At 35.4% G+C, this 24,305-nt stretch overlaps 3 protein-coding genes across 3 annotated transcripts; all 3 read right to left on the reverse strand.

The window, feature by feature from the left end:
* Positions 1–383: 383 nt before the first annotated feature.
* LOC110668697 (subtilisin-like protease SBT2.4) lies at positions 384–4,352 on the reverse strand. The gene is made up of 10 exons (XM_058141230.1): positions 4,044–4,352; positions 3,705–3,849; positions 3,188–3,582; positions 2,991–3,086; positions 2,820–2,889; positions 2,344–2,626; positions 1,901–2,241; positions 1,558–1,825; positions 1,200–1,472; positions 384–1,121 (listed from the first exon to the last, which is right to left on the reverse strand). Exons 1-10 carry the CDS (start codon positions 4,175–4,177, stop codon positions 709–711), a joined length of 2,418 nt encoding a protein of 805 aa, XP_057997213.1. The 5' UTR covers positions 4,178–4,352; the 3' UTR covers positions 384–708.
* Positions 4,353–5,244: 892 nt separating this feature from the next.
* LOC110668711 (chromatin remodeling protein EBS) lies at positions 5,245–8,520 on the reverse strand. Its single transcript, XM_058140436.1, has 5 exons — positions 8,192–8,520; positions 7,722–8,064; positions 7,551–7,619; positions 6,749–6,887; positions 5,245–5,501 (listed from the first exon to the last, which is right to left on the reverse strand). Exons 1-5 carry the CDS (start codon positions 8,286–8,288, stop codon positions 5,475–5,477), a joined length of 675 nt encoding a protein of 224 aa, XP_057996419.1. The 5' UTR covers positions 8,289–8,520; the 3' UTR covers positions 5,245–5,474.
* Positions 8,521–14,235: 5,715 nt separating this feature from the next.
* On the reverse strand, positions 14,236–17,944 carry LOC110668713 (uncharacterized). Its single transcript, XM_058140628.1, has 8 exons — positions 17,812–17,944; positions 17,659–17,720; positions 17,412–17,538; positions 16,518–16,647; positions 15,777–15,912; positions 15,559–15,669; positions 15,042–15,173; positions 14,236–14,337 (listed from the first exon to the last, which is right to left on the reverse strand). The coding sequence occupies exons 4-8, from the start codon at positions 16,598–16,600 to the stop codon at positions 14,236–14,238; spliced, it is 564 nt and encodes a 187-aa protein (XP_057996611.1). The 5' UTR covers positions 16,601–16,647; positions 17,412–17,538; positions 17,659–17,720; positions 17,812–17,944.
* Between the last annotated feature and the right edge of the window lie 6,361 nt (positions 17,945–24,305).

Genomic DNA, 24,305 nt, shown 5'->3' on the forward strand with positions numbered 1-24,305 from the left:
TTGCTAATGAAAAGTTCCCAAGATCAAGATGTTAGTTTCAAAAGTTTGTGAATTACATTGCATATAAGACACCTTTTAATCCAAGATTAATTTACAGAATTCATGGCTGAAACTCACTATTAATTAAGAACATGTTCTTAGGTGGAACGCAGTGCTGCATTGTAACAAATATTGATACTTTTCAGCTTCCTCGCTACAAATTTGAGGAAAAGTAAGATAATTGTATTGGAAAAGAAGTTGAAAACAAAGAGACAATAAATGATATGCAGTTCTAAGTTTCAGATCCTACCATATTAAATATAGATGCATAAAGCATTCCTTTATACTTCAACTGCAAGATACACGTACAATTGCAAAGTAATGGATCCCTCATAACAGTTGTATTTTATTAAAAAATTATATGATATTGAATTGGAAAAGCTGGGATATTATATAATCCCCTCTATAGAGTTGGTCCCCTATGTGCTTTGTATTAATCGTGCATAGAATAGCTGGGAATTACATAATCTCTGAAGAGAGGAGTATAAACATTGCACCCAATAATTTCTCTTCATTTTCCTATGGACTGCGCACAATTTACTGATTATCTAGGATACGTTACAGAGCTTTTTGATAGATGTCGACGAACGTACAATGGAGATTTTTTGCTTTTCTACCTTTGGGAAAGTTGATGATCCTCAGCTACTGTCAATATTTGGTCGAATTAATTTAGGATACAGAAACTGGTAAAATCGACAATGGGATTCTAACAATATGGTTTAAACTTCCTGTCAGAACAATTTCACCAAAGCTGAACACATCCCTTGCCTGGGTCACGCGAAATTGTATGTCTATGTTCTGAGTTCCTTGTGGAGCTATTGCAAACCAGGTCGGAGACAGGTTAACTATAGTCCCATTGGGTGATATCACTGAGCATAGATATGTCTCTGGCTTGCTACCTACATTCTTGACACTCCTTTGCACTTTTAGGGACCCTCTTAGTGCTGATATTGTAACTGAAGGGAGGTTCAGGTTGGCCGGGTGGCTAAGTGGTTGATTGCACTGTTGTCCAGTAGCAATTTTGATTGTAGTTGGATTGATGTTGGGCAACGAGCATAAAAAACTTATGTAATCTTCAAATTCTGCTTCAGGATTGCATTTCATACATGAAGTTAAAAGATGAATTATATTGTTTATTTTTAAGTGAAATGAATGATCACCTGATGTAAAGACCAGGCCTGGATCAATGGCGTGAATTGGATTCACAAGACCGGCACCAAGATCAAAATGAGTGGAGGGATAGAAGCTGTTAATATCATATCCTTCCGCCAGTACGAGTTCTCCATAATTATCATACTTAGTGGCAGTGGTGGAGAGGGCTGATGAAATCGTCGATGGAGTCCATAAAGGATTGAGTTGCTTGATGAGTGCTGCTATTCCCACTACATGAGGTGTTGCCATACTTGTACCAGACAGTAGTGCAAAATTGTATCCTAAATAATTTGCCAGGGTAATAGGAGTTTGAATCTAGTCATTGTAGTTACATAATTTAACAACAAATTATTGCTTAATTATTACCTGTTAGTAGTGGATCTAAGGCACTTATAGGGCTCCAGGCTGCCCATATTTGGTGTCCTGGGGCAAGAATATCTGGCTTCAGCACATCAGCAAGATTCTTGTTAATGTCAATAAAATCTGGTCCCCTGGAAGAGAATCTACTAACAAGAGGAGCTCTACCCCCAAAAGCTGCAACTCTGCCCTCTCCTATAGCTGCCCGTGCGCGAATGTCAGTCACAAATCCTCTCTTATCCCTGTGAATTTGTTGCTCGTAGTAGTGTGATATAATCTACATATTTAATTAGATATTATTACTTTTCTTAAGATTCTGACAATAATTGCTGTTTCTGATGTAACTTGATACCTGTGCATCAGCAACTTTTGGGATCATAATGCCTGAAACTGAAAAAGCAACAGGTTCTGCAATGAAATCGCCATAGTTTGGGTTTGCAACTAGAGCAAAACCCTTAAATCCTAAAGCTCTTGCTGTGTTAATTATGGAAGTTATGGTGGATGTGTCATTGTAGAAGCCAGCTGAGAAAGTACAGATGACAATACTACCAAGCACTACATTGGGGTCCAATGATTCTGGACACTGGCATTCTTCAATGCACTGTGGACTCCTTGGGAACGTCCCATTTGCCTTGACTGCGTCCTGAGCCAACACCAGCTTATGCAGAAAGAGCCCACCTCTAAAAGTTGGTGCTGAATAAGAATTATTCAAGGATTTATACTATACCTAATTCCAGCAATTACATATGAAACATCTAATACATGGATGATTGGAAATTTGAAACTTGAGATTACCTGACAAACCCTCACCTCCAACTTTTTGACCATTTCCAAAAAGAAGTGAACCAGGAAAGTTTCTATCTGTGCTGCAAGCAGCCACTCCTACAGCCCAAGGGCTGTAAGACACAACAGTCGAAAGAGCAGGCCCATTGTTACCAGCAGCCTGCACTACGAAAACTCCAGCTCGTTGTGCAAATAACATGAATACATCAAACACACTTAAGAATGTGAGAGTATCTTCTGGTGGTTCATCTGGTCCAACAGAGAGTGTTAATATGTCCACTCCATCCATTATTGCCTGACAAGAAGAAGCCAACTGGTTAGTTTCTATGTTTTTGAAATATTCTAATTTCCAGGAAATGATCTTGTTAAGCCAATATTGCATGCACTTTTCAGCGAGAGGAATGAAGAATATGGTATCCATAGAAAAACTTCAAAAAAAAAAAAACTTCAAAAAAAAAAAAACATCAATGCTTAATTAATTTGATTACTTGATCCATTGCTGCAACCACATCTGTCATGGTTCCCACTGTTGGATACACAGCCTTGTAAACAGCAATTCTGTTGCCAAAACATAAAATATTATATCTTGAATTCTTGACGGAATTTAATTTGCTAGACACATCATTCTAATCCCACTCCACACAATACAAAGAGCATACCGAGCACGTGGTGCCATCCCACTAGCTTGTCCGTAGTAGAAGCCATTAGTCACCACTGGTACCCCAGCATTTCCAGCAGCAGTAGAAGCCACATGACTAAACAAATCACACTCAATTCTCTGTTAATTCTTTTTTTTTTTTTTTTTTTTTTAGTTAAGACACTAAAACACATACACACACATATCGGGAGCATATACCTGCCATGTCCAACGGCATCTACGGGCGAGAGAAAGTCCATTGGAGTGAGAGTAGCTACTGCTTGAGCACCAGCTGAGAAGAACCTAGCTGAAACTATCTTCCCATTGCAAGAACTAGGTGGGAATCTAGGACCCGTCTCGCAAGCACCAGAAAAATGAGAAACATTTGATGTAAAAGGATTGAGGGGATCATTAGCAAAACTTGGATGCAGTGGATTGATGCCTGTGTCAACAAAACCAATAACAATCCCTTCGCCTGCATTTTTGTCTCCACCTTCTTGTGTCCACACTCCTTGGGGTAACCCTAGGAATTGAGGAGTGTATGTAGTCATTAGTTTGGCTCCTCTATCTCTCTCCACCATCTTTACTCCAGGAGCACCTTTGAGTTTTTCAGCCTGCAATTTCGTAATAACCAAGAAACTAACAATTTCCTCCTTTAAACTTATTTTCTACATTGATTTGTAATTAACGAAAAAATATAGAAGCTTAAGCAGCTGGGCCTGGGCATTTATAGAACCTGAGAAGGAGTGATATGAACAGCGAAGCCATTAACTATGTGTTTGAAGCTGTAGAGCTTCCTGTAGCTTCCGATTTCTAGGGTTGTTTGCAGAAGTTGGTCATGTGAATCAAGCAAGCGCTTTGCATGAGCTTGAGAAATTTCACTATCCAATCATACAAAGAATTTATGAAGTCAGTTACCAATGAAACATTTAATATCATTATGTGATAATAAGAAACCTAAACCCTGCAGGCAGCCCAAATGAGAGATTCCATCACTACTTCACAGCCTTCCGTTGCTAACCTAAAAATGGATCTTAGTCGCTTTCCCTAAAGAAGAGGATGCACGGGGTGATACCTGTTCAGTTCAAGTTTTCTGGGATCATGAAATGCAACTGGCTCTCCTTCCATTAACACCAAGTACACCGATCGTTCTTCTGCAAAACAAGCAACACAAATTACGAAGACTAGAATCAGTGCATGTCTTGCCATGATTCCAGAGGAATAGATGTGAACTGGTGAGGTTATTAGGCTTATATTTCATACCCCAATCCCATGCAAACAAGAACGTTGAGAGTTGAGACACATGGTCAATGTGAATAAAGCTGTTACTGCAAGTTATTTACAAATAAAAGCAGCCCACCGTTACTATTCCTTGTAGCTTACACTTGACATATATATTGGGACATGCCATCCTTGCCATCACACTCAACATGCCAAAACCATAATCTACCGTAATCAATTTTGACATTCTGGTAAATCAAAAAATTGACATTTTTGTACCCCTCTATTGAACATGTCACTCCAATCCATTGTTGAATTCGACCTTTTAGTTCACATAAAGGTAGTAAAAGGCAATCAAATTTTAGGACTACCATGTTCAATGGGGAATTTCTTTTATACGTGTAATTCTTGCTTAAAAGTGGGAGAAAAAAAAATATAATAATAATAATTTTGGCAAACAAAATAGGAATATATTCAGCATCAAGCATCAAATGCAGTGGCTGTCAATCAGTCCTACCAGACCACCATTTTTTGTTGGTAATAGGTCAAATCTGTCGGAGGGTACAGTTTATTCATATATACAACAGCTCACTGTCTCAGGATTCAAATTGATGACAGTACATATCCCCAGTGATCAGGCAGTTTTGTACATCCTCTCTTCGGTTAACTCTGAAATATAGTATTGGAGTAGGTCGAAAATTTTTACCCTGCCAGTGAATTTAACAGAAAAACCCAGCAGAGTCCACAATCTCCCACTCACTTCTGTATGGGGAAAGTAACACAATGGACGGTTTGTCCTTCTCAGTCTTGTGCAAAACAGTCTACCCGTATGAACTATACAAAGAAGCAAAGTTGCCCTCCAACCTCAAACTCATAATTTGCAACAAACTTCTCAGACATGGGCAATGCATACATCATATGATTCTGGCGTTAAACATCATCATTCTCATATGAGAGACTGGTGTAAACAGATAGTGAGTTACTATAATAGATTACACACAGTGAATACCAGAAAAAAAAAAAGTCCCCAAAAATTAGGTTCAACATCTGAGCCATGAGCAAAATGAAACTTCTTTTCTGGATAGATCGGTGACAGAATTATGTCCTAAACCTAGCATAGCTACATATACCACAAGATAATCACATAAATTACTGATGGCCTATAGTTTGGACAAAGCACACCATTGTTTTCAGCACTATACATTCCACACGACAACATTATAAAGCTACATCTGCAAGAGCAGCCTCATCTCCCCATGCATTTTGTTAATCTCCCACCTGCATTCTATCTCTTCCGTCGCTTGGTCTCTAACTGCAATTAAAGAGCATAGGGTAAAAGAAAAAAGTCAATGCTAAACTCCCAAATGACCAACAAATGGTGGACAGAATGGTTTAAGTAAAACATAAATATGGATACAAAAGGATACTACAAATCTGAAATACATTAAAATCAGACAGGTGAAATCCTGACAGTCATCTTTCATGAACACACATTCCATGAATCAATTTATACACACACATGGAATGTATTTACATATTTTGTAAACACTCTGCTGTGTGCATTCAAAGCAAAAATATGAATAATGCTTGAAAGAGCAACACTGCTAACAGAAAGGATGAACAAAAATGGCTGGTCCACACAGAACCATGGCACAAAGTCATCAGGCAAATGAAATAGAAGTAATAAAATAACAGCCATTGCAATGAAAGATGGGATACACAAAGACACTAACTATTAATCATATCCAGCCATAAGGCATTCCTAAAATGCTTTGGGACAAGAACAATGGAAAAAATACATCAGCAGATACCTTAAGTGAAAACAAAATCCTATTTGAAATGAAATCCATTTCATTCAAACACTCTCATGGAAAAACTCATATTTTCAACAGTTTCAAGCTTGTGATCCCTCAATGAAAGGAAAACTAGAGCACAACCGAGAAGCAACAAAATCAAAACACAATGAACAATGTGGATTCAGATCCATAAATAATGGTCCAAATGAGCTCATTCTAAAAGTATGGATCCAAACACATTATCAACTACTCTGGATTTCACGGGGGAAAAGCAGCTACAGAATTGAACTGAAGAATCTGTGTCTAACTACTTCTGGCATTTGCACAACTGCAGCATAATGTACTACAACACAATAGTTAGTCTTAAAAATGAAGAAAAAACAATTAAATGAAGATGACACATTTTGCACCGCCAAATTTATGATCTTCAATAGCACCAGTTTGCTGCTCCTTATGAGAAATATAATCTTTATTATATCCCCTGGAAAAACTTGATAATTTAATTTTATTTCCAAAGGAATAAAAATTCAGTTAGGATCACATATAGACAATATCATCTGTGTTGTTGCAAATAGAATGAAACACAAAGTAACCAAAGAGAGTCTAACTTAGTACTCTTTTACCTGTTAAATCCCAACAAGAGGCATAAAGATCATCCCAGGGAACCAGCACATAATTCATCAAGCATATAGAGATGACATAAATAACAGGCAACAAACCCATATTTTTGTATGATGTGAAACTGGACCTAAAAACATCTCACCTTGCCATCGGCTGCCGGTGACGAAGAAAATCCATTCTGTGATCTTTTGATATCATCATCTGATCCACATTCAGAACAAACAAAGTGATCTAACTTCTTTGCTTCTTCAATGGTCATGCCCACACAAGCAGGATGATACCTACAAAGAACAAGCAAAGGAACCATGAGTCATTAATTATATTGACAGTTGTTTAGAAGTTCCTATATTGACAGTTGTTTAGAAGTTCACATAGAGAAACTGGAGATAAACCTGAGCAATCTGACGTTAAAAAAAATGCTCATCTTAAATAGAAAATAATTTCATATCATGAAAAAAATAAAGAGCAGTCTTGGCATACAGTATGAGATCAACATACAATTTTATGGGCCAAATGACAAAAAATAATAGGGGGAAGATAAGTCTGTTCATCAATCTATCTCAGAATACTGGACAACAATACAAATAAAAATAATTGACTTCTAATGAATAATACATAAGTTGTTTTAATACTCTGTTCTTATTAGAAAGGATCGTTTCTTCTTAATCATTGGGCGTCGCTTTTCTTTTGTCTAAAATTCATAAACCGGCTACCGTTTGCATTGTATGGACCCCTATAGATAACTCAATGCTAAAAATTCGTGCTTTTTGAAAAATCCTTCTTCTTTCGTGAACACACATTTGGAAAAAGACCCGTATTCATTCTTCTGGAATTCATTGAACTAAACATTTTATACTCGTAACTCAAGAAGTAAATTACTTTGAAAAATGGACGAAAGAAACTCTTAATCTTTAACCCTTTAAACGAAAAGGAATAAACTTTACCAGTCCTTGCAACCTTCGCATTGCACCATAAGATCATCCGGGTTATATGGCATCTCGCATTTACAATACCTTCAAGAAAACAAAAGCCAAAACCGATTAAATCTTAATCAACAATAGACCGACGAAAGAAGCCAAGTTGAAGAAACCGAAAAAAAATAGAGTAAGACTCACACAGCAACGCGGTCAGGCGTGAAGCCTCCCGTAGCAGCCTTGTACTCAAACCTACAATAATAATCCTCAGCCCCAACATTCTCAAGCTTGGTATAATTCTTAAAAGAGTGAACTGTACACTTCCCTTCAATAGTGTGAGCACTCTGCACATCGTAATGGTCAGATAAGAAGAGCTCCTTGGCACCGTGAAACTGCCTGCGGCCACCAAGCGCCTCCTCGGGCCGATAGTACCACCTCACCCTTACCTTCACATTGTTTCTGCTATCCGCCTCGATTCCCTCAATTTTCGCCACGTATGGCGGCTTTCCGGTGTCCGATGGTCTCATCAACACGCAATCCCCCACTGCCAAACAGCAGCAGCACCAAAGCATTAAAAAGGCAAGCATTTGAAAAGTACATATACATACCCATATACAGATATACGCATACGTGTATGTATAGCGCATGCATACATGTATCTATACAGGTACCTTTGACGACTTTGTTGGTGCCGCGAATGGTGGAGGAGTCGAGCTCTCTTTTGCCGTGTTTGGGCTTGGAGATGAGGCCTGGTCTGGTTTTGGCCATGGAAGTGATAGGCTTGGCTGGGGTAATGTGAGATTTGAAGAAAGTAAATTTGGGGAAGATTTGTACGATGGAGGGAGAGGAACCCTAGGACCTAGCTTCTGCTTCTCATGGAGGAGGGATGAGAGAGAAGACACAGGGAACTGTGCGTGAGACTGTGCCTTGACCTTGCTTCCTGATGTGGCTTTTCCTTTTAGCTCAAATTTAAACAATTATTAAATGTTTTGCCACTTGCTGCTTGGTGGGTAGGTAGGTATTAGTATTTTTTATATGCAGTCAATGATTTTTTTTTTTAATTAAATTAAATTTTTTTAAAAAAATATATATTGAGAGAATTAAAATGATAAATTTTAATATTTGAAAATAAAAAAAGCAGTAATTGTTTGTTTTAATTCATCTGCTTTGGATTAATTAATTAATAAATATTGAGATTGAAACATATTATCGAGTAAAAACAATATTACATTTCCATATATTAGTATTAACACAAACAACGCATAATAAACAAAATTTTAAGATACAATATGCTTTCTTTTTTTCTTTATCTGTATTTCCTTGCCAAGCTGCTACAATCTGTTCTCCGCCTTAGATTAAAAAAATCTTTTTGCGACTTCCCGTCTCATTCTCTTCAACTTTTCAGTTTCCATTTCATCACAATTATCTTAGTTTCTCTTATTAAACCATTTCGTGATTAATTTTAGGAAGTATTATAATAAAAAATTACCATATGACAATTTTTCATTTTTTCTTCATTAAAATATATTAATATAGAACATTATCAGTAAATAATAAACACGCTGATGTAGAATAGAAATGTGCTGACATAAAAGAGAAATTTGTCGATATATAATTTTAGAAAATATTATAAAAAGTTATCTCCTGATGATTTTTCATTTTCTCTTCATTAAGATGTGCTGGCGTATAACACTATTAGCAAATGACAAATATGCTAACATAAAATAAAAATGTGTTGAACATAAAAAAAAAATGTTGATATGTAATTTTAGGAAATATTATAAAAAAATTACCTTATGATGATTTTTCATTTTCTCTATATTAAAACATATTGATGTAGAATACTATTAGCAAATGACAAATATGCTGACGAGAATAGAAATGTGCTGACATAAAAGAAAAATCTATTAATATGTAATTTTAGGAAATATTATAAAAAAATTATCTTGTGACAATTTTCCATTTTCTCTCCATTAAAACACGTTGACGTAGAACTTTGTCAATAAATGATAAACATGCTGACATAAAATAGAAATATGTTGACGTAAAAAAAAAAATCTGCTGATATGTAACTTAGGAAATATTATAAAAAATTATTTTGCGACGATTTTCCATTTTCTTTTCATCAAAACATGCTAATGTAGAACACTGTCAGCAAATGATAAACATGCTGATGTAGAATAGAAATATGCTGACGTAAAAGAGAAATCAGCTGATATGTAATTTTAGGAAACATTATAAAAAAATTACCTTGTGATGATTTTCCATTTTCTCTCTATTAAAATATGCTAATGTAGAACACTGTCAACAAATGATAAACATGCTAATGTAGAACAGAAATGTACTGACGTAAAAGAGAAATCTGTTGATATGTAATTTTAGAAAATATTATAAAAAATTACCTTGTGATGATTTTCCATTTTCTCTCCATTTAAACATGCTGACATAAAACACTATTAGCAAATGACAAACATGCTGACGTATAATAGAAATATGCTGACATAAAAGAGAAATCTGCTGATATAAAATAAAATGTGGAAACCACAAAAAGTACATTATGGTTTCCCTCATTTTCACTTTAGGGTCCGTGGCTTATTTTGTGATAAAATGACACCCTAAAGTTTTGCATAATTTGCAAATCAAGTGAATTATTTAACTCCTAAAAACAGCCGGAATCTAAGTTTATTTACTTTCGGAATGCCATAATGTCACGACCTGAACCCACAGGCCGAACCGGCGGTAGGACCTGGATCGGCATAAAGTCTTCAAGGCCCATAGTAAGCCTTACTAATCTCACATTCATAATCAGGGCCTAAAATTGAGGCCCATCATGTAAATAAAATTAGATAAAATGTTATATTATATTTTTATTCGGGTCAACCCAACTCGATAACTATTAAAATTTAAAGTCATGGGAGCCCAGCTCAAACCTGAATCAATCAATTATAAACTATATAAATATCATAAAAATTTTATTTATTGATATCAAAAATTTAAATTAATATAGTCTCCAATAAGGCCCATCCTACTGCTAACATATGCGGAGTTATAGATTTCAAATTTAGAAAATAATAAAATAAATAAATAACTGATGTTAAACCTGCGAGGAAGAAAGCATGTTACTCTGAAAAGAAACTCATCATATAGCTTGGAAAAATAGGGTGAACATGAGTGAGCATTCGACTCATAGAGTAAAATATTTATTTTGTATACAATCTTTATAACTATCTAATTCTAATGTATCCTTGAAAATGAAATGCATCATCTTCATACGAGTCATACAAATCATATTAAATCACATCAAAGATAATCTGGAGCACTCACGCACCCGTGTCAAATCCATACTCACTCATACATATATGGGGAGCTGATCCGCCTACCTAACTCTCTTAATCTAAGGCCTGCCAGCGAGATCAACTCGAGCTGGACTTTCGCTTAATAATCCATATGCAAGGGTCAGTGAGATCAACTCAAAGCCGTACTCATCTTGACTTCCTCAAAAAGGACTGGGCCCCAAGCGAGACTAGCTCAAGCCGATTTGCCCGTCCTACCCATATCCATATACACCACATACACACTCACTCACACATACAGTTCCAGATTATCAAAACACAGCAACCAAAGTAATATCATCAAGTATAAATGCAAAGTAAGGCATGCCTAATATTTAACTGCATAAATATAAGTCTAAGTGATGCATGAGCATGCCAAAAATACAGTAATATTAAAATTATAAATAAAATAAATATCAACTCACAGTACACCGGGGGCTATAGTGGTTGCTGGATGGAAGAAAATAGTTTACCTCAATCACCTAGATAATTATATTATATATTTATTAGTACTAATTCAAAATAAGACTCCAAAGAGACAACAGACAGCATAATTCATGCCAAAAATTCAACAGAGTTTTTCCTATACATAGAACCTACCCAACCTGCAAAATGGTTTAAAAAACACTTCTAAACTCTGCCCATATCTCATCATCATTATATAGCCCCTCCTGGGCCCTCCAAACCAAGCAATAATCACAACATCAGACAATTCAATTATAAGACTTTAAAACTAATATTTTTCAAAAACTATCCAAATTAACTTTAAAAATTCTATAAATTTACCCCACGGTCTTTAACAATATTATAAAACTATTACAAAATGAATCATAATTTTCTAATCATCCATGAATATTTTATGAATTTTATTCTAAGCCTAGTATGAGGCAAAAATTGAGTAACTTAGAGTTCGGATTTACCTATACAAAATTTGACACCTGGAATGCGTCCAGAACATCTAAAAATGTTAGGATTGACTATAATACTGACCACATTTCGAGACAAGCCGTCGAATAGCCGGATCTGGCCGAAAATGCGGTCCCGACACTAATGAGCTACCATCGATCCGATCGCACCTAAATTACATCAAAAAATTATTAATAATTATCATAAAAATTATTTTTGATTTTTGAGAATAAAAAAAGCTTAAAATTCTCACCAAGCGATTTAGACCGTCCGATGATTGCCTCTTTCAAACGGTGTCCAATCGGAGCGGAACCGGTCATATTTCAAAGATTTCGTCGCCCTGAGTCCATTGGTGGCCTAGGATTTTAGATCCGACGGTCGGATAGGCCGAAAACTTTCTGGAAAGCCCGCTTTCCAAATTTCTCTCTCCTCTTTCTCTCTCTTCAACTTGCAAGAAAAACTCTATTATTGCTGGTGAAGGAGGTCCCAAAGGGATGCCTGACCCATGTTGCCACCGCTTGCAGGCTTCTCAGTGTCGCAAACTACCGAAAAACAGTCTGGAAGTCCGCCCCACGTCGCGCGCCTTTGGGTGGTGGTTCGAGCTCCTCGCGCGTTGCTGTTGCTCTTCTGACCGGTGTTTATGGCTTCCAAGCATTGTCGGTTGTGCTGGAGCTGGTGGATATCTTGTCGGCCACGGGGGTTCTCCAGGAAAGGGAAGAATGAGGGAGAGAGAGAGAGAGAGGGGAAGAGAAGGGGGAGGGGGGGGGGGGGGGAGAGGAGAGGGGGGGCAACCGGAAAAAAAATCTAGGGTTTTTTTTTTACTTTTAATTTCACTTTCAGTCCTTGAACTTTTTACATGTTTACAATTAGATCCAATTTTCTTTTATTATGATTTAATTTAATAAAACTTTAGTAATAAAATTAAATATACCCTAAAGAAACTTAATTATTTTTATTTTAATTTAATAATTTAACTTTAATTTATTTTTATAAAGACAATATTGAAAATAACAACTTAAAATTATTGTAGTAATAATACATGTAAAAATAACATTCATAAAATAAAATATTATTATTATGAAAATACTAATTTAGTACCTTAAATAAAATAGTAATATATTAAAATCAAATATTTTAAAATATTTTCTATATACATTTATATATATATATATATTAAGAAAAAAAAATCAGGTTGTTACACGTAAGAAAGTTTATAAATATTTTTTTTGAAAAGTTTTATTTGCTAGTTTCAATATTTTATGATAGCCAAGTTTCTAAGTCAAAATAATTTGACACAGTGTTTAAAAGTGCTAGAATGTTCAGGCACGAATTCTTTAAGGTATTGCTGGTGGAAGTTGTGCTTAAAAATGAAGAAATGTATCAACTACTTCATAAAAGGAAGGAACAAGTGACTAGCTAGTCAAGTATATCGGTTCAATATAACAGCTCGAACGATAGAACTGTTGCTCTTATCCAATTTTTTAATAATACTAATCCAGTAACTTATTAGAATTTATGCTACTTATTAGAATTTATGCTATATCAACCATTCTTGATAGTGAATCCCAAAATGAAAGTGCAAACTCAAAATTTAGAAGTTTGTCAATAGTGATTCCCAAAATCAAAATTTTCATGCAAAATTCCACGTCAACATACTTTATCTTCGGAATTACCATGTTCAAAGTAAATAAAATATCTTAACAGCGTGTAAATTATTTTTTTCTTTTTTCTTTTTATTTTTTATTATTAAAAATATTATTTTAATAATATCAACGAAGAAAATTGATAGTGTCAAATAAAATTTTATATTTTCTAATAGAGCATTATCACAAGATAAAGTGAAAATAATAAAAACCGCAAGTTATTTTTTTATAATTTCTATTTTTTTATTTCATACTAGTATATTTCTATTTCATGTCATCACTTTTCTGTTTCACGTAAACACTTTTTAATGGAGAATGAAGAGTAAAAGGAAATTAGAGTAAAAGGAAATTCATTTGTTAACGGTGCGAAATTTCAAAGTACTCCAAAGTGAACCATAAACTTGAAATTAAAAATTGGGAAAACTAAGGTATTTTTTTATAATTTTCCCTTAATTTTAACTGGAAAACACCCATGGATCACTCAAAGCCGATGGGCTGTAACCGTAATTTATAAGGCCAGCGCGTATGTATAATGGAATGCGCGTCACAAATATTGAAGCAACAAGTCGCCAATTACAAACCGAGAACGAAGGAGAATAAAATTTTTTGTCTGCAAAACCCAATGTGAAATCTGCATGATGGCATGTTTGATCTTTCACCGCACTTCAACCACAAAAAGCTCCCACTTGAAGGGCAAACCAGTGCAAGAAAATGAGCAACTGACTACATTCGTGCATATTCTGAGGAAAAAAAATAAGAAAGTTATTTTGGATTTTTTTTTTCTTCATCTTAACTCAAAACTAATGTAATGGAACGAAAAATGAAGATGTCACTTCATCGGTTAATTGGAGCGTGCATCCGTTCAACAATCCTGTTTACAGCATCACGAGACATCACCAGCGTATCATGCAGCAGGATGCTATGGACATTCAAGCCCTGAAAAGAACACGAGAATTTGCACGCTCAGAGACACAGAAGCCCATTTCCACAAATATCTAACTTATGTGAACTTGCGTGATCATGTCTAACAGAACATGCAAGCCAGTTTCATATGTTGCTATTAAGATGCAAAGAGAATCTTGACACCGGAAAGGTTTTGGTATTTGGACTTTGGAATAATTTGAAGAAAAATCATTAGCAGGGACAGAAAGAAAAGTGTGCAACTATTTGGCAGAAGGTGAAAAAAAAAAGGTTTTATGATGTCTTCAGTGGATCATTTATAATGCTTCTAGCTCTCACTTGCAAGAATTTCTCAAAGGAAATAACACACAAACATATTCAAGGAAGTCTAAGGGATGTGCCATGGTTTTAGCTCATTACCACCTAGTTCAGCAACTTTTGACTTGATCTTGGCTAGAATTGATCAGCTGGATATTAAGATGGATAGGAAATTTCAAGAGGTGAAATTTTAATTGCATGAGGTGAAAGAAAAGATGGATGGTTTGGAAAGGGCTAGCGATCATTTTTGTGGTTGCCTAGAGGAAAAAAATTAATGAAATTTTGTAGTTGTTATTGCCACATAAACATCTTATATATGTTAGCGTTAATATTTTGTTACATAGTGATATTAACCCTTTCTCATTTTGGACATGTTATCCGATTGGGTTGTAAATAATTTAATGTGACTATTTGCACTATGCAGCCAACTTCAGCTTTTCATTAATTGGACAACCATTCACCAGCAGCTTCTTGGTGTTCTCCATTTGGTTGACATAGTTAACAATATTCTTAGTTTTATGTGTAGGGACCTCCAAATCCTCAAAAACCAGAAGCTGTATATTACCAAAATGTTTTAAAGATTATTGCTCATACATGAAAGAAAATGCTTTGAGAGTTCAATTATAGAAGCTACTGTTAAAGAGGAAATCTAAGAAATGTAACAAGATATATAGGCACAGAAGTTACATGAAATTTGATCTTCAAGACCAATCACAGAAGTTTAAACTGATGAGAAATGAAGATGATAATTGCAAACAAGCCAGCATCTTGCCCAACACACAGGCGCTTGTGTGCAATAAATGCAAGGCAGTGTCACAATTCACAATAAATAGAATCCATACGATCCAATAATACAAGAGATGGTAATCAGACAGGCTATCAGATAGAAACTTCTAACCTAAGTGTATTCAAGTTAAAATTTGATGGACAAAGCCATGCTTTTCCTTTTGCTGTTTGAGCTGTCAAAGCGATCTTCAATCCTAGCCGCCAAACCTTCTTGTTGCATCGACTCTGTGGCTCAGGGCCATGCATTGCAGCACCAACCCTAAACTGTTATCCATATACCAGCCTTTAAAGTCCAGCAAAATCACTGTCATGCACAACAGCATAAAAAACTGCCCACCTGATCATTGAGCAAGACAAAAAAGCCTTTATACCTGTGGTCCACGCAATTTTCCATGCCTTGCTCGACCAGTGCCCTTTTGTTGATATGGTTTTCTACCAGTCCCACTAACTTCACTGATTGTTTTTGTTGAATGTGTTCCCTGTAGACAACTTGAACTGCATAAAATTCTGTACCTGATTCTTATACATCAACTTCCCAAAAATTTACGACTTGCAGATTTTTTTTATATAGTGTGAAAGTTTAATGTAAAAGTGAGTTTACAAATCAGTAACATGTCTAATAATAACAATAATAATAATAATAATAATAATAATAATAATTCATCATATAGCATAATTTTATTAGATAAGTAATATGTTACATATCTGCAACATATCTCAGACAGCTTCCACAGCAACGGAACTAAACAACTTCGTGTGAATGATATGCACATTAGGGACAGATTCATCAACACATCCCCCAGCTGCTCCCCCTTCCATTTTTCGCACTTATGATATCCCCATGATAATTTTTCCTTCTTTAAATGTCTTATGTTGATCAAACAGAAAGGTAACGTTTGTTCTCGACTTCCAACAACCCAAAAAATAACATAAAAAAAATTCTGTGATGCTGACAACAATTTAAAGAACTACTAACAAAACCTCAACATTCTCAATGGTTTACCGTAAGCCACAAGCACACAAGCAATACTCTTTCCATGTGCATTTAAGTCATGGCACCATTAATGCCATACATTCACATTCTTTAAAGCTTTATAATAGTTGACTATCACCTGTTATTGTTTTGCAAGTTGCCATCACAATGAATAATATGCTTCTTAATGGGCACATCAAAAACATCACCAACCAAAACCATAAATCCCTTGTCCTCATTGTGAAATTTGTCTCCAGAATCACCAAGTCCTGACAAAGGCCCATAGCACAATAAAAAAAAAAAACTAATAAAATTTACAAATTTGCGCATCATAAAAATAAAGGACAGAATATTAAAGCTGAATAACATGTATTTTCACAATGAACCCTAGTTGGAGCCCAATGAATCAAAAATAAAAGAAAAAAAAATGTATTTTCACACAAGAAGGATCATATTAAAGTTCATAAACAACTCATAAGAAAGCTTAATACCCTATGTTCTAATAACAAGATTTCTCTATTACCACATGCTAATAGAACATTCCAAATTAGAAAATCTATTTTCAGATATATCATGAATAATATAAAGACATTTCTAAATTGATGAGCATCATACCTAAATACTCAAAAGCACTGCTTATATGGCACTTCTGAAAAAATTAAGTTTTTCTCATCACTATGAAACACAAACCGGTCTTGAACTTAGAGTTTAGCAGTAAAAAATTAGGGTGACTTGGTGGCTACAATAAGCTTCATTGTACATAAAGCATATATTTACTCCAGCGGATAAAATCAACATTAAAGCACTCAACAAATTGCTTGTGATCTTCAGCCTAGAGCACATGAAATGTGTTCATAATTTTTTTTAATTAAACAAATAAACAACTCAACAGGTTTAAATTATATAAAAGGTTAAGCATTAAGCCGTCAAATGAATATCTTGAGTAGAAGTCAACAATGTCAGGAGGTATAATTTTTCCCACCCAGTGCATCACCTATAAAGTCATGAAATCAAAATTCAACTCTTTCCATACCGATGTTGCCCTCTGGTGTTAACACAGTCTTTGTGGAAAACAAATCAGAGGGGAATGCACCATCACTTGACCCAGGAGTGAGGATAGAGGTTGAAAACCTCCTATACGTAAGGGAAGCTGCCCCACCCTAAATTAAAACATGACGTAAAATGGGTTTATGACTGAAATGGCCTTAAGAAAATGGGACGTAGGGGTGACATAACTTAAGATCTCTAAGCTCTCTAGTATTAAGAATGATGAACAGTACCTTGATAAAGCTAGAAGATTCTGCAAAAAATAAGCAATCCCCGGAGACACGGCCACACACATCTGTCACAAACAAATTTAAAGGAAGGTAAACACTCTCGATAACACCAAATATTCAACTTCAAGTTATAGAGTAAGAGGGAACATCTCCTACCAAGAGAAGTTAGAAATAATTGATAAGTGAGACATGGAGAACTGCAACGACCAACGCCCAAGGACCCAAAAGACGTAAAATCCTTCTCGAAATCGACACCGGCATTGCGAACTAGAAAGGACAGGCTCCAGCATCACCTGCTCACCTGTACTTCGAAAGACTAAAGCAATGTTAACGCCCGCTAACTGTTCGAGAAAATGATTCACGCAAAGAAAAGCAGATGACGAAAGCTGTAAACTGAGAAATACTAAAAAGGAAGAAAAATCAAGTAACCTTCCGCTGTCGATCGAATTCGACAGCGAAAATAGGATGGTAGCTTGCAATCCGCCCGCCAATCTCCTTATTCTTTGAGGAAGGAGGTAGTAGTAAAATTGGAAAATGTAAAACCCCAGCTCAGGCAGCTGGTTTTCGGCGCGGAGGTTTATGCAAATTTTAATTGGTTAAGTTGGGCCTTAAATGGGCCAGCAAGTGCCTGTGACGTGGACTTGCATATATAGTTATAATCCAACGACAATGGCATTTCAGATATGGTCCAGCCCATGACTGAGGTCCTTTTAAGGCTTTATGATCCATACTTGTGTTAGAACCCTAACATGCTCCCACAATCCGATTACATCATTCACACCCTATAAATCTATTCTATCTTTCATGTTTGATTAAATTACCTTAATTATTCATAGCTTCTTCATTAATCAATCTTATTGAAATATTAATATTATTGTAACTATGTTTATTAACACTAATGAAATGTAATGCATTTAATTAAGAAATTTGGAGTAATTTTAATCGCATGACTGCCTAAAGCCAAGCCAAGCTTCTAATTCTTATATTGCCTGCTTGATTTGAAATAAAATAATTCTTGTATATATGTGTACTTAAAATACTAAATATGAGTGGCATTAAATTGAACTTAAGGGTGAAGAAATTTTGAATAAATTCCAAAAAATAGATTGAATCAATTTAATTCAAAATTTTATTTTTTAGTAAATTTATTTGGTTTAATTTTTTTTATTTCAATAAATTTTATTTATTCAATTGAATTTTTTTTAAAGAGAAAAATAAGTAAAATTGAATTGAATAATTTTTTAAACTATTATTAGGTTTAAAACTAAAAATGTAATTAGTATTAAGTCTAAAATGAATTCAAAATACTTTAAAAAAACAAGTTGAAGATGAAATTCGAATCGATAAATTAAACTGAACTGAACCAATTCAATTTGGTTGTTTTGATTTTCTTTTAATTTAATTTCATTTAGTTTAATTTATTACAAATTTCATTGTGATGTTCCAAATTCTTAAATAATTATTTTATGTGTAAATTTTGTTATTTTAATGTATTAAATATTGTGATATTGAATTTTAATTTTTGTGTTTTTATTTTTCAAGGTAACTAATTTCAATGATTTTTAAAAATTAATTTAAAGACCACGCGATAAGTTTGAAAATATTTTTACACTTCATAAATTTTTCTAAGTTTTATGTAATTTTTTCGAAATTTTCAAGCCTCATTTTTGGTCTCAGGGTAGAGCAAAAATTAAATTTTAAGTATTTTAAATCGAATCGATCGAATCAGACTAGTCTAGATCAGACTAGCTAAATCAGACTAGTCTTTTTTTTCTTTGGACCTCGTCTTTCGCGCTGTCCTAACTCCCTCTCTTCTCTCCCTCTTTTCTCTCTCCTCCCTCCCTATCACAGCCGACCACCACTCCCCCAGCCTTCCTCCCTCGCCGGTGCACTACCAATCCCCTTCCCCATCGCCGTCGGTCCCTTTTCTGTCAGGGAATCGCACTCCAAACCTCCTCTTGCTTACGCGTGACTTTTGAGCTTCCCTCTTTGTTTTCGGCGATTTTGACAACCAATTGGACCGGGTCTTATTTCATTTTTATTCTATACTTTACAAGCTTCTCATAGACACAAATTTCATGAATTTTCATCAAGTGATTTGTGCGAATTGAGCCCTGAAAGTTTTAGCCATTTTTTGCTACCAAACTAAATTTCTCTCAAATCGTAAATCCTACAAAAAAATCTGAGACCACCAGTGCGACCTACATGTTGAGAGCTTCACAACGAGACCAATTTAGAATTTTTCTGACACCAAAAATTCGGTGGTCCCACAAACTTGCTGGAGGTCTTTAATGAGTCTTTTAATTAAATTAAAATTATATTCTAATTCTTGGTGTTGTGAGCTTCGCTTAGGTGTTGTCGTTTCGAAGAAATTCCACCAGTGACCGGTACTGTAATTTTGGGTTGAATGCGAGGGCTGCTAAACTTACTTCGAAAGTGGGTCAATATTACAGTACTTCCGACCATTTTCAAACGCCACGAATGCATTTTACCTAACATTGAGTTTAGAATAAAAATCCATAAAATATTCATGGATAGCTAGAAAATTATAATTTCAATTGCAATAGTAGAATGACATTGTTAAGGATTACAAGGAATAATTATAGAATTTTTTGAATTAATTTGGATAGTTTTTGCAAAATGTTAATTTTAAGCTAAATAGTTGATTGTGCATTTATGCGAGAATTGACTGATTTGGCAGGCCCAGGAGGGACATTGCGTTGTTGTTGTGATGTGGGCCTGAGACCTTTTGGATTATGAAGTGTTAGTTGAGTTATTTTGTAGGTTGGGCGGGTCCTACGTACAGAGAAAACTTTACCAGATTTCCGACATAAATTTTGAGTGTCTTTGACTCTTCAGTTCTTTGTTTTGTTTTATTATTACTAAATTTCTTGAATATAATTACTTTGGTGATCCGAGTCAACCTTTCTATTCTTCTCAGTCACCCCAGTAACACTTGGATAATATGTAAGTTTGATATTGATTTTATTGGTAATTTTAATACTATTAATTTATATTCAAGTTATGCTCATACATTCACTTATATGTGCGTATATAATTAGTTAAATGCTAGGCACGCTTCTTTTTATTGAATTTGTTTGTGAATGTTACCTTCAGTTAACTTGGAGCTATATGTGATATGGATAAATCGGGGTGAGCACAACTTTGATTTGATCTCGCTGGCTCCTGCACTAGGATTATTAAGCGAATGTCTGGCTTGAGTTGACCTCACTGATAGGTATTGGATTAAGAGAGCTGTATAGGGGATCAATTCTCATATATGTATTAATGCAACACATGAGTGCATGCGTGCTCCAAATTATCTTTTGTGTGAATATTGGTTGAATTGTTTCAACTATGTGAACATGTTGCATTCATACATAGGAATGCATTAGATCTAGATAACTATACAAATTATATTTAAAATCAATATCTTACTTTCTGAGTCGAACGCTCTCCCCCATTCAACTATTTCTTCTTCAAGTGATAAGTGGCTCTATTTGTGATTAAACTGCTTTCTTTTCCTGCAGGTTTAAATATAAAATATTTTGATTTGCTTTTATTGTCTTTTATTTAAATCTAGAACTCTGTATGGATCAATAGTTGTATTTTTATTTGGGTTGTAATAACTTAATTCTGGAGTTATAAAATTAATTATTTGAGATTGCATGGATGTATGAGATATTTATTATTGATGATGGAGGGACCTGAGCTCCCAAATATTACTATATGTGATTTAAGGGTTGTGAGGGTGAGTTGAGCTCCCTATATTATTGATATTATTTATTTACAGGTCGGGTGAGTTAATGCTCTCCATTGAATAGTTCAATTTATGGTCGAACTCTATCCGTTTATTTTCTTGAAATTAGGCTACCTTAATGCACTTTATAAATGAATTAGAAATATTTAGGCTTAATACTGGCTTCGGGTGCCTTATGCTGACCCAAGTCCTAATGCCAGTCCAGCCTAGAAATCGTGTCTTGACAAAGTTGATATCAGAGCATAAGATCCTCGAATCTTAAAAAGAGTATTCTTAGGTGGTCACATGTAGAGTATAGGGTCCATACTCGTCCTTGTTTTGTCATCCTTACATCTAGCATCTGCCTTGCATGTTTTTATGTGTTTAAAATTGTATAGTTATGTAGAACATATTATTTTTATATTTGTGGGCTAAAATAGTTAAATTTTAGGAAGTATGCATAGAGTAAAGAGAAATGTTATAGCACAGGAGTCAGAATTGTCGAATGAAGTATCAGTGCAAAATGGGGCACCGGCTCTTAAGAGGCATGGTAGAAGACCTAGAGCTACTCAAGTGGAAGAGCAACCACAACCAGAAGAGCATCCATACATGGCTCAAGGTCCTGTAGATCCTATGGCAGCTGTTTTTGTTAGAATACAGAGGATCATTGAAATGATGGCACAATACATGACAAACCCTCCACAGTAGCCTCTTGTACAGAGGGCAGAGCCTTATAAGTAGATAATCAATTTTAAAAAGCTGGTGCCCAGGAAATATGATGGTATAGGTGATCCATACAGATTTATGGATTCTTCTAGACAGGTTAGGATAGAGTTGCAGTTGATAGATAGAAGATTAATTGAATGTGTGCAACATGTATTGGGGCCTATACCTAGATAATGGATAACAGATTATGTGCTTTTTCATATTGAGAGGTTAACTTGGACACAGTTTTTAGAGTTATTCATAAATAGATTTATGTTAGAAAGTTTTAGGGATCAGCAGCAGTGGCCCTTCGAATCTTTGAAGCAGAATGGAAGAATGGTTAATGAGTATGCATATGAGTTCTTAGAGTTGACCAGATATGCCCCGACTGTTGTAGCCACTGAGGCTATGAAGGTAAAGCGGTTTATCAAAAGACTGGATAGAAGGTATGTTAATTTGGCTATGCTAGCAGATAAACCTTTTGATGTAGTTATGGACCGAGCTCAACAAATAGAGATGAACTACATGGGTGATGATGGAAGTAGACCTAAGAAGAGTAGAGCTAAAGGGTCATCTGTTGTGCCACATATGAGCACGATGGGTGGAGGCAGCCAAAGCAATTATAGTGGCAAAGTCAGAGGCAATAAGAAAGGGGACCTTAGACATAGACCTAAGGGTTTGAGATCAGGATACAGCTCCAGCAGTGGGCAAAGCCTTAGTTATAGCAATTCAGAGTCTGGTTTCGGATCCTCTTTTGCACCATATACTCAATGTGGAAGAGTACACTTAGGACCCTACTTAGCGAGTACAGAAGGATGTTTCAAGTGCGTCCAACTGAGTCCCTTTGCTAGGGAATGCCCCATATTCAATGAGCATCAGATGGAGTCCCAAGGTTCTGTAGCAAATATACCCCGCTTGCTACTCTCTTGTACTTCTAACATGTCGAATAGCCAGTTTAGTGGCTTGTAGGGCTATGGACAAAGGGGATGTAGTTATGGAGGTAGATCTAGTGGAAGAAGCCAGCTTTAGGATTCTACACCACATGGTAGGGGACAGACTCAAGTTTTCATGATGCTCAAGCTTCAAATGCAGTAGTAGCAGGCATTCTCATAGTTTGTTCTTTTGAGGCACGTGTTTTAGTAAACCTGAGTGCGATGCACTCGTTTGTTTCTCTTATGTTTGCCTTGAGATTGGGTAGGAATCCTACAGCTTTAGAGTGTCCTCTGTCAATAGCCACTCCTCTTATTAATACTATAGATGTAGCAATAGTTTTTTTTTTGGCAATCCAGTGATAATGGATGAAAAGATCCTATCAACAGATTTGGTTCCCTTACCGGTGATGGACTTTGATATGATTTTGGTCATGGATTGGTTGTCAACTTATGCCACACTGGACTACAGAAACAAAAAAGTATACTTTCATATTCCTAGAGTGAAAGAGTTAAGCTTTGATGGTGATAAGAATGTAGCTCCATACAATCCAGTGTCAACCATAAGTGCCAGAAAGATGTTAAAGCATGGTTGTCAAGGTTATTTGGCACTAGTGAGGGACACTTCGATTAAAGGTACTAGTATGAAAAATGTACCTATTATTAGGAATTTATGGATGTGCTTGCTGAAGAGCTTCCTGGGTTGCCATTTGATAGGGAGATTGAATTCTGCACAGATACTATGCCAGGTACAAATCCCATTTCTATGCCACCATACAGAATGGCACCAGTAGAGTTAAAAAAATTAAAAAAATAGCTATAGGAGCTTCTAAACAAGGGTTTTATTCAACGAAGCACATCACCTTGGGGTGCTCCTATTTTGTTTATAAGGAAGAAGGATGGGTCATTGAGGTTGTATATTGACTATAAACAATTGAATAAAGTGACAGTTAAGAATAAGTATTCGGATTGATGACTTGTTTGATTAGCTGCAAGGAGCAAGATACTTTTCTAAGATAAAACTATGGCCGGGCTATCATCAGTTGAGAATAAGGAGTGAGTTCTTAGTGATATCGTTTGGACTCACTAATGCACCAGCAGCCTTTATGGATCTAATGAACAGGGTGTTTAGACCATTCCTCTTTGTCATTGTTTTTATTGATGACATTTTGGTATATTCCTAAACTAAGAAAGAACATGCTTGGCATTTAAGGATGGAGTTGCAAACCTTGAGGGAACCTTTGCTAAGTTTTCGAAGTGGGAGTTCTAACTAAAAA

The sequence above is a fragment of the Hevea brasiliensis genome, chromosome 18 (genome assembly GCF_030052815.1).
Source record: "Hevea brasiliensis isolate MT/VB/25A 57/8 chromosome 18, ASM3005281v1, whole genome shotgun sequence".
NCBI lineage: Eukaryota > Viridiplantae > Streptophyta > Magnoliopsida > Malpighiales > Euphorbiaceae > Hevea > Hevea brasiliensis.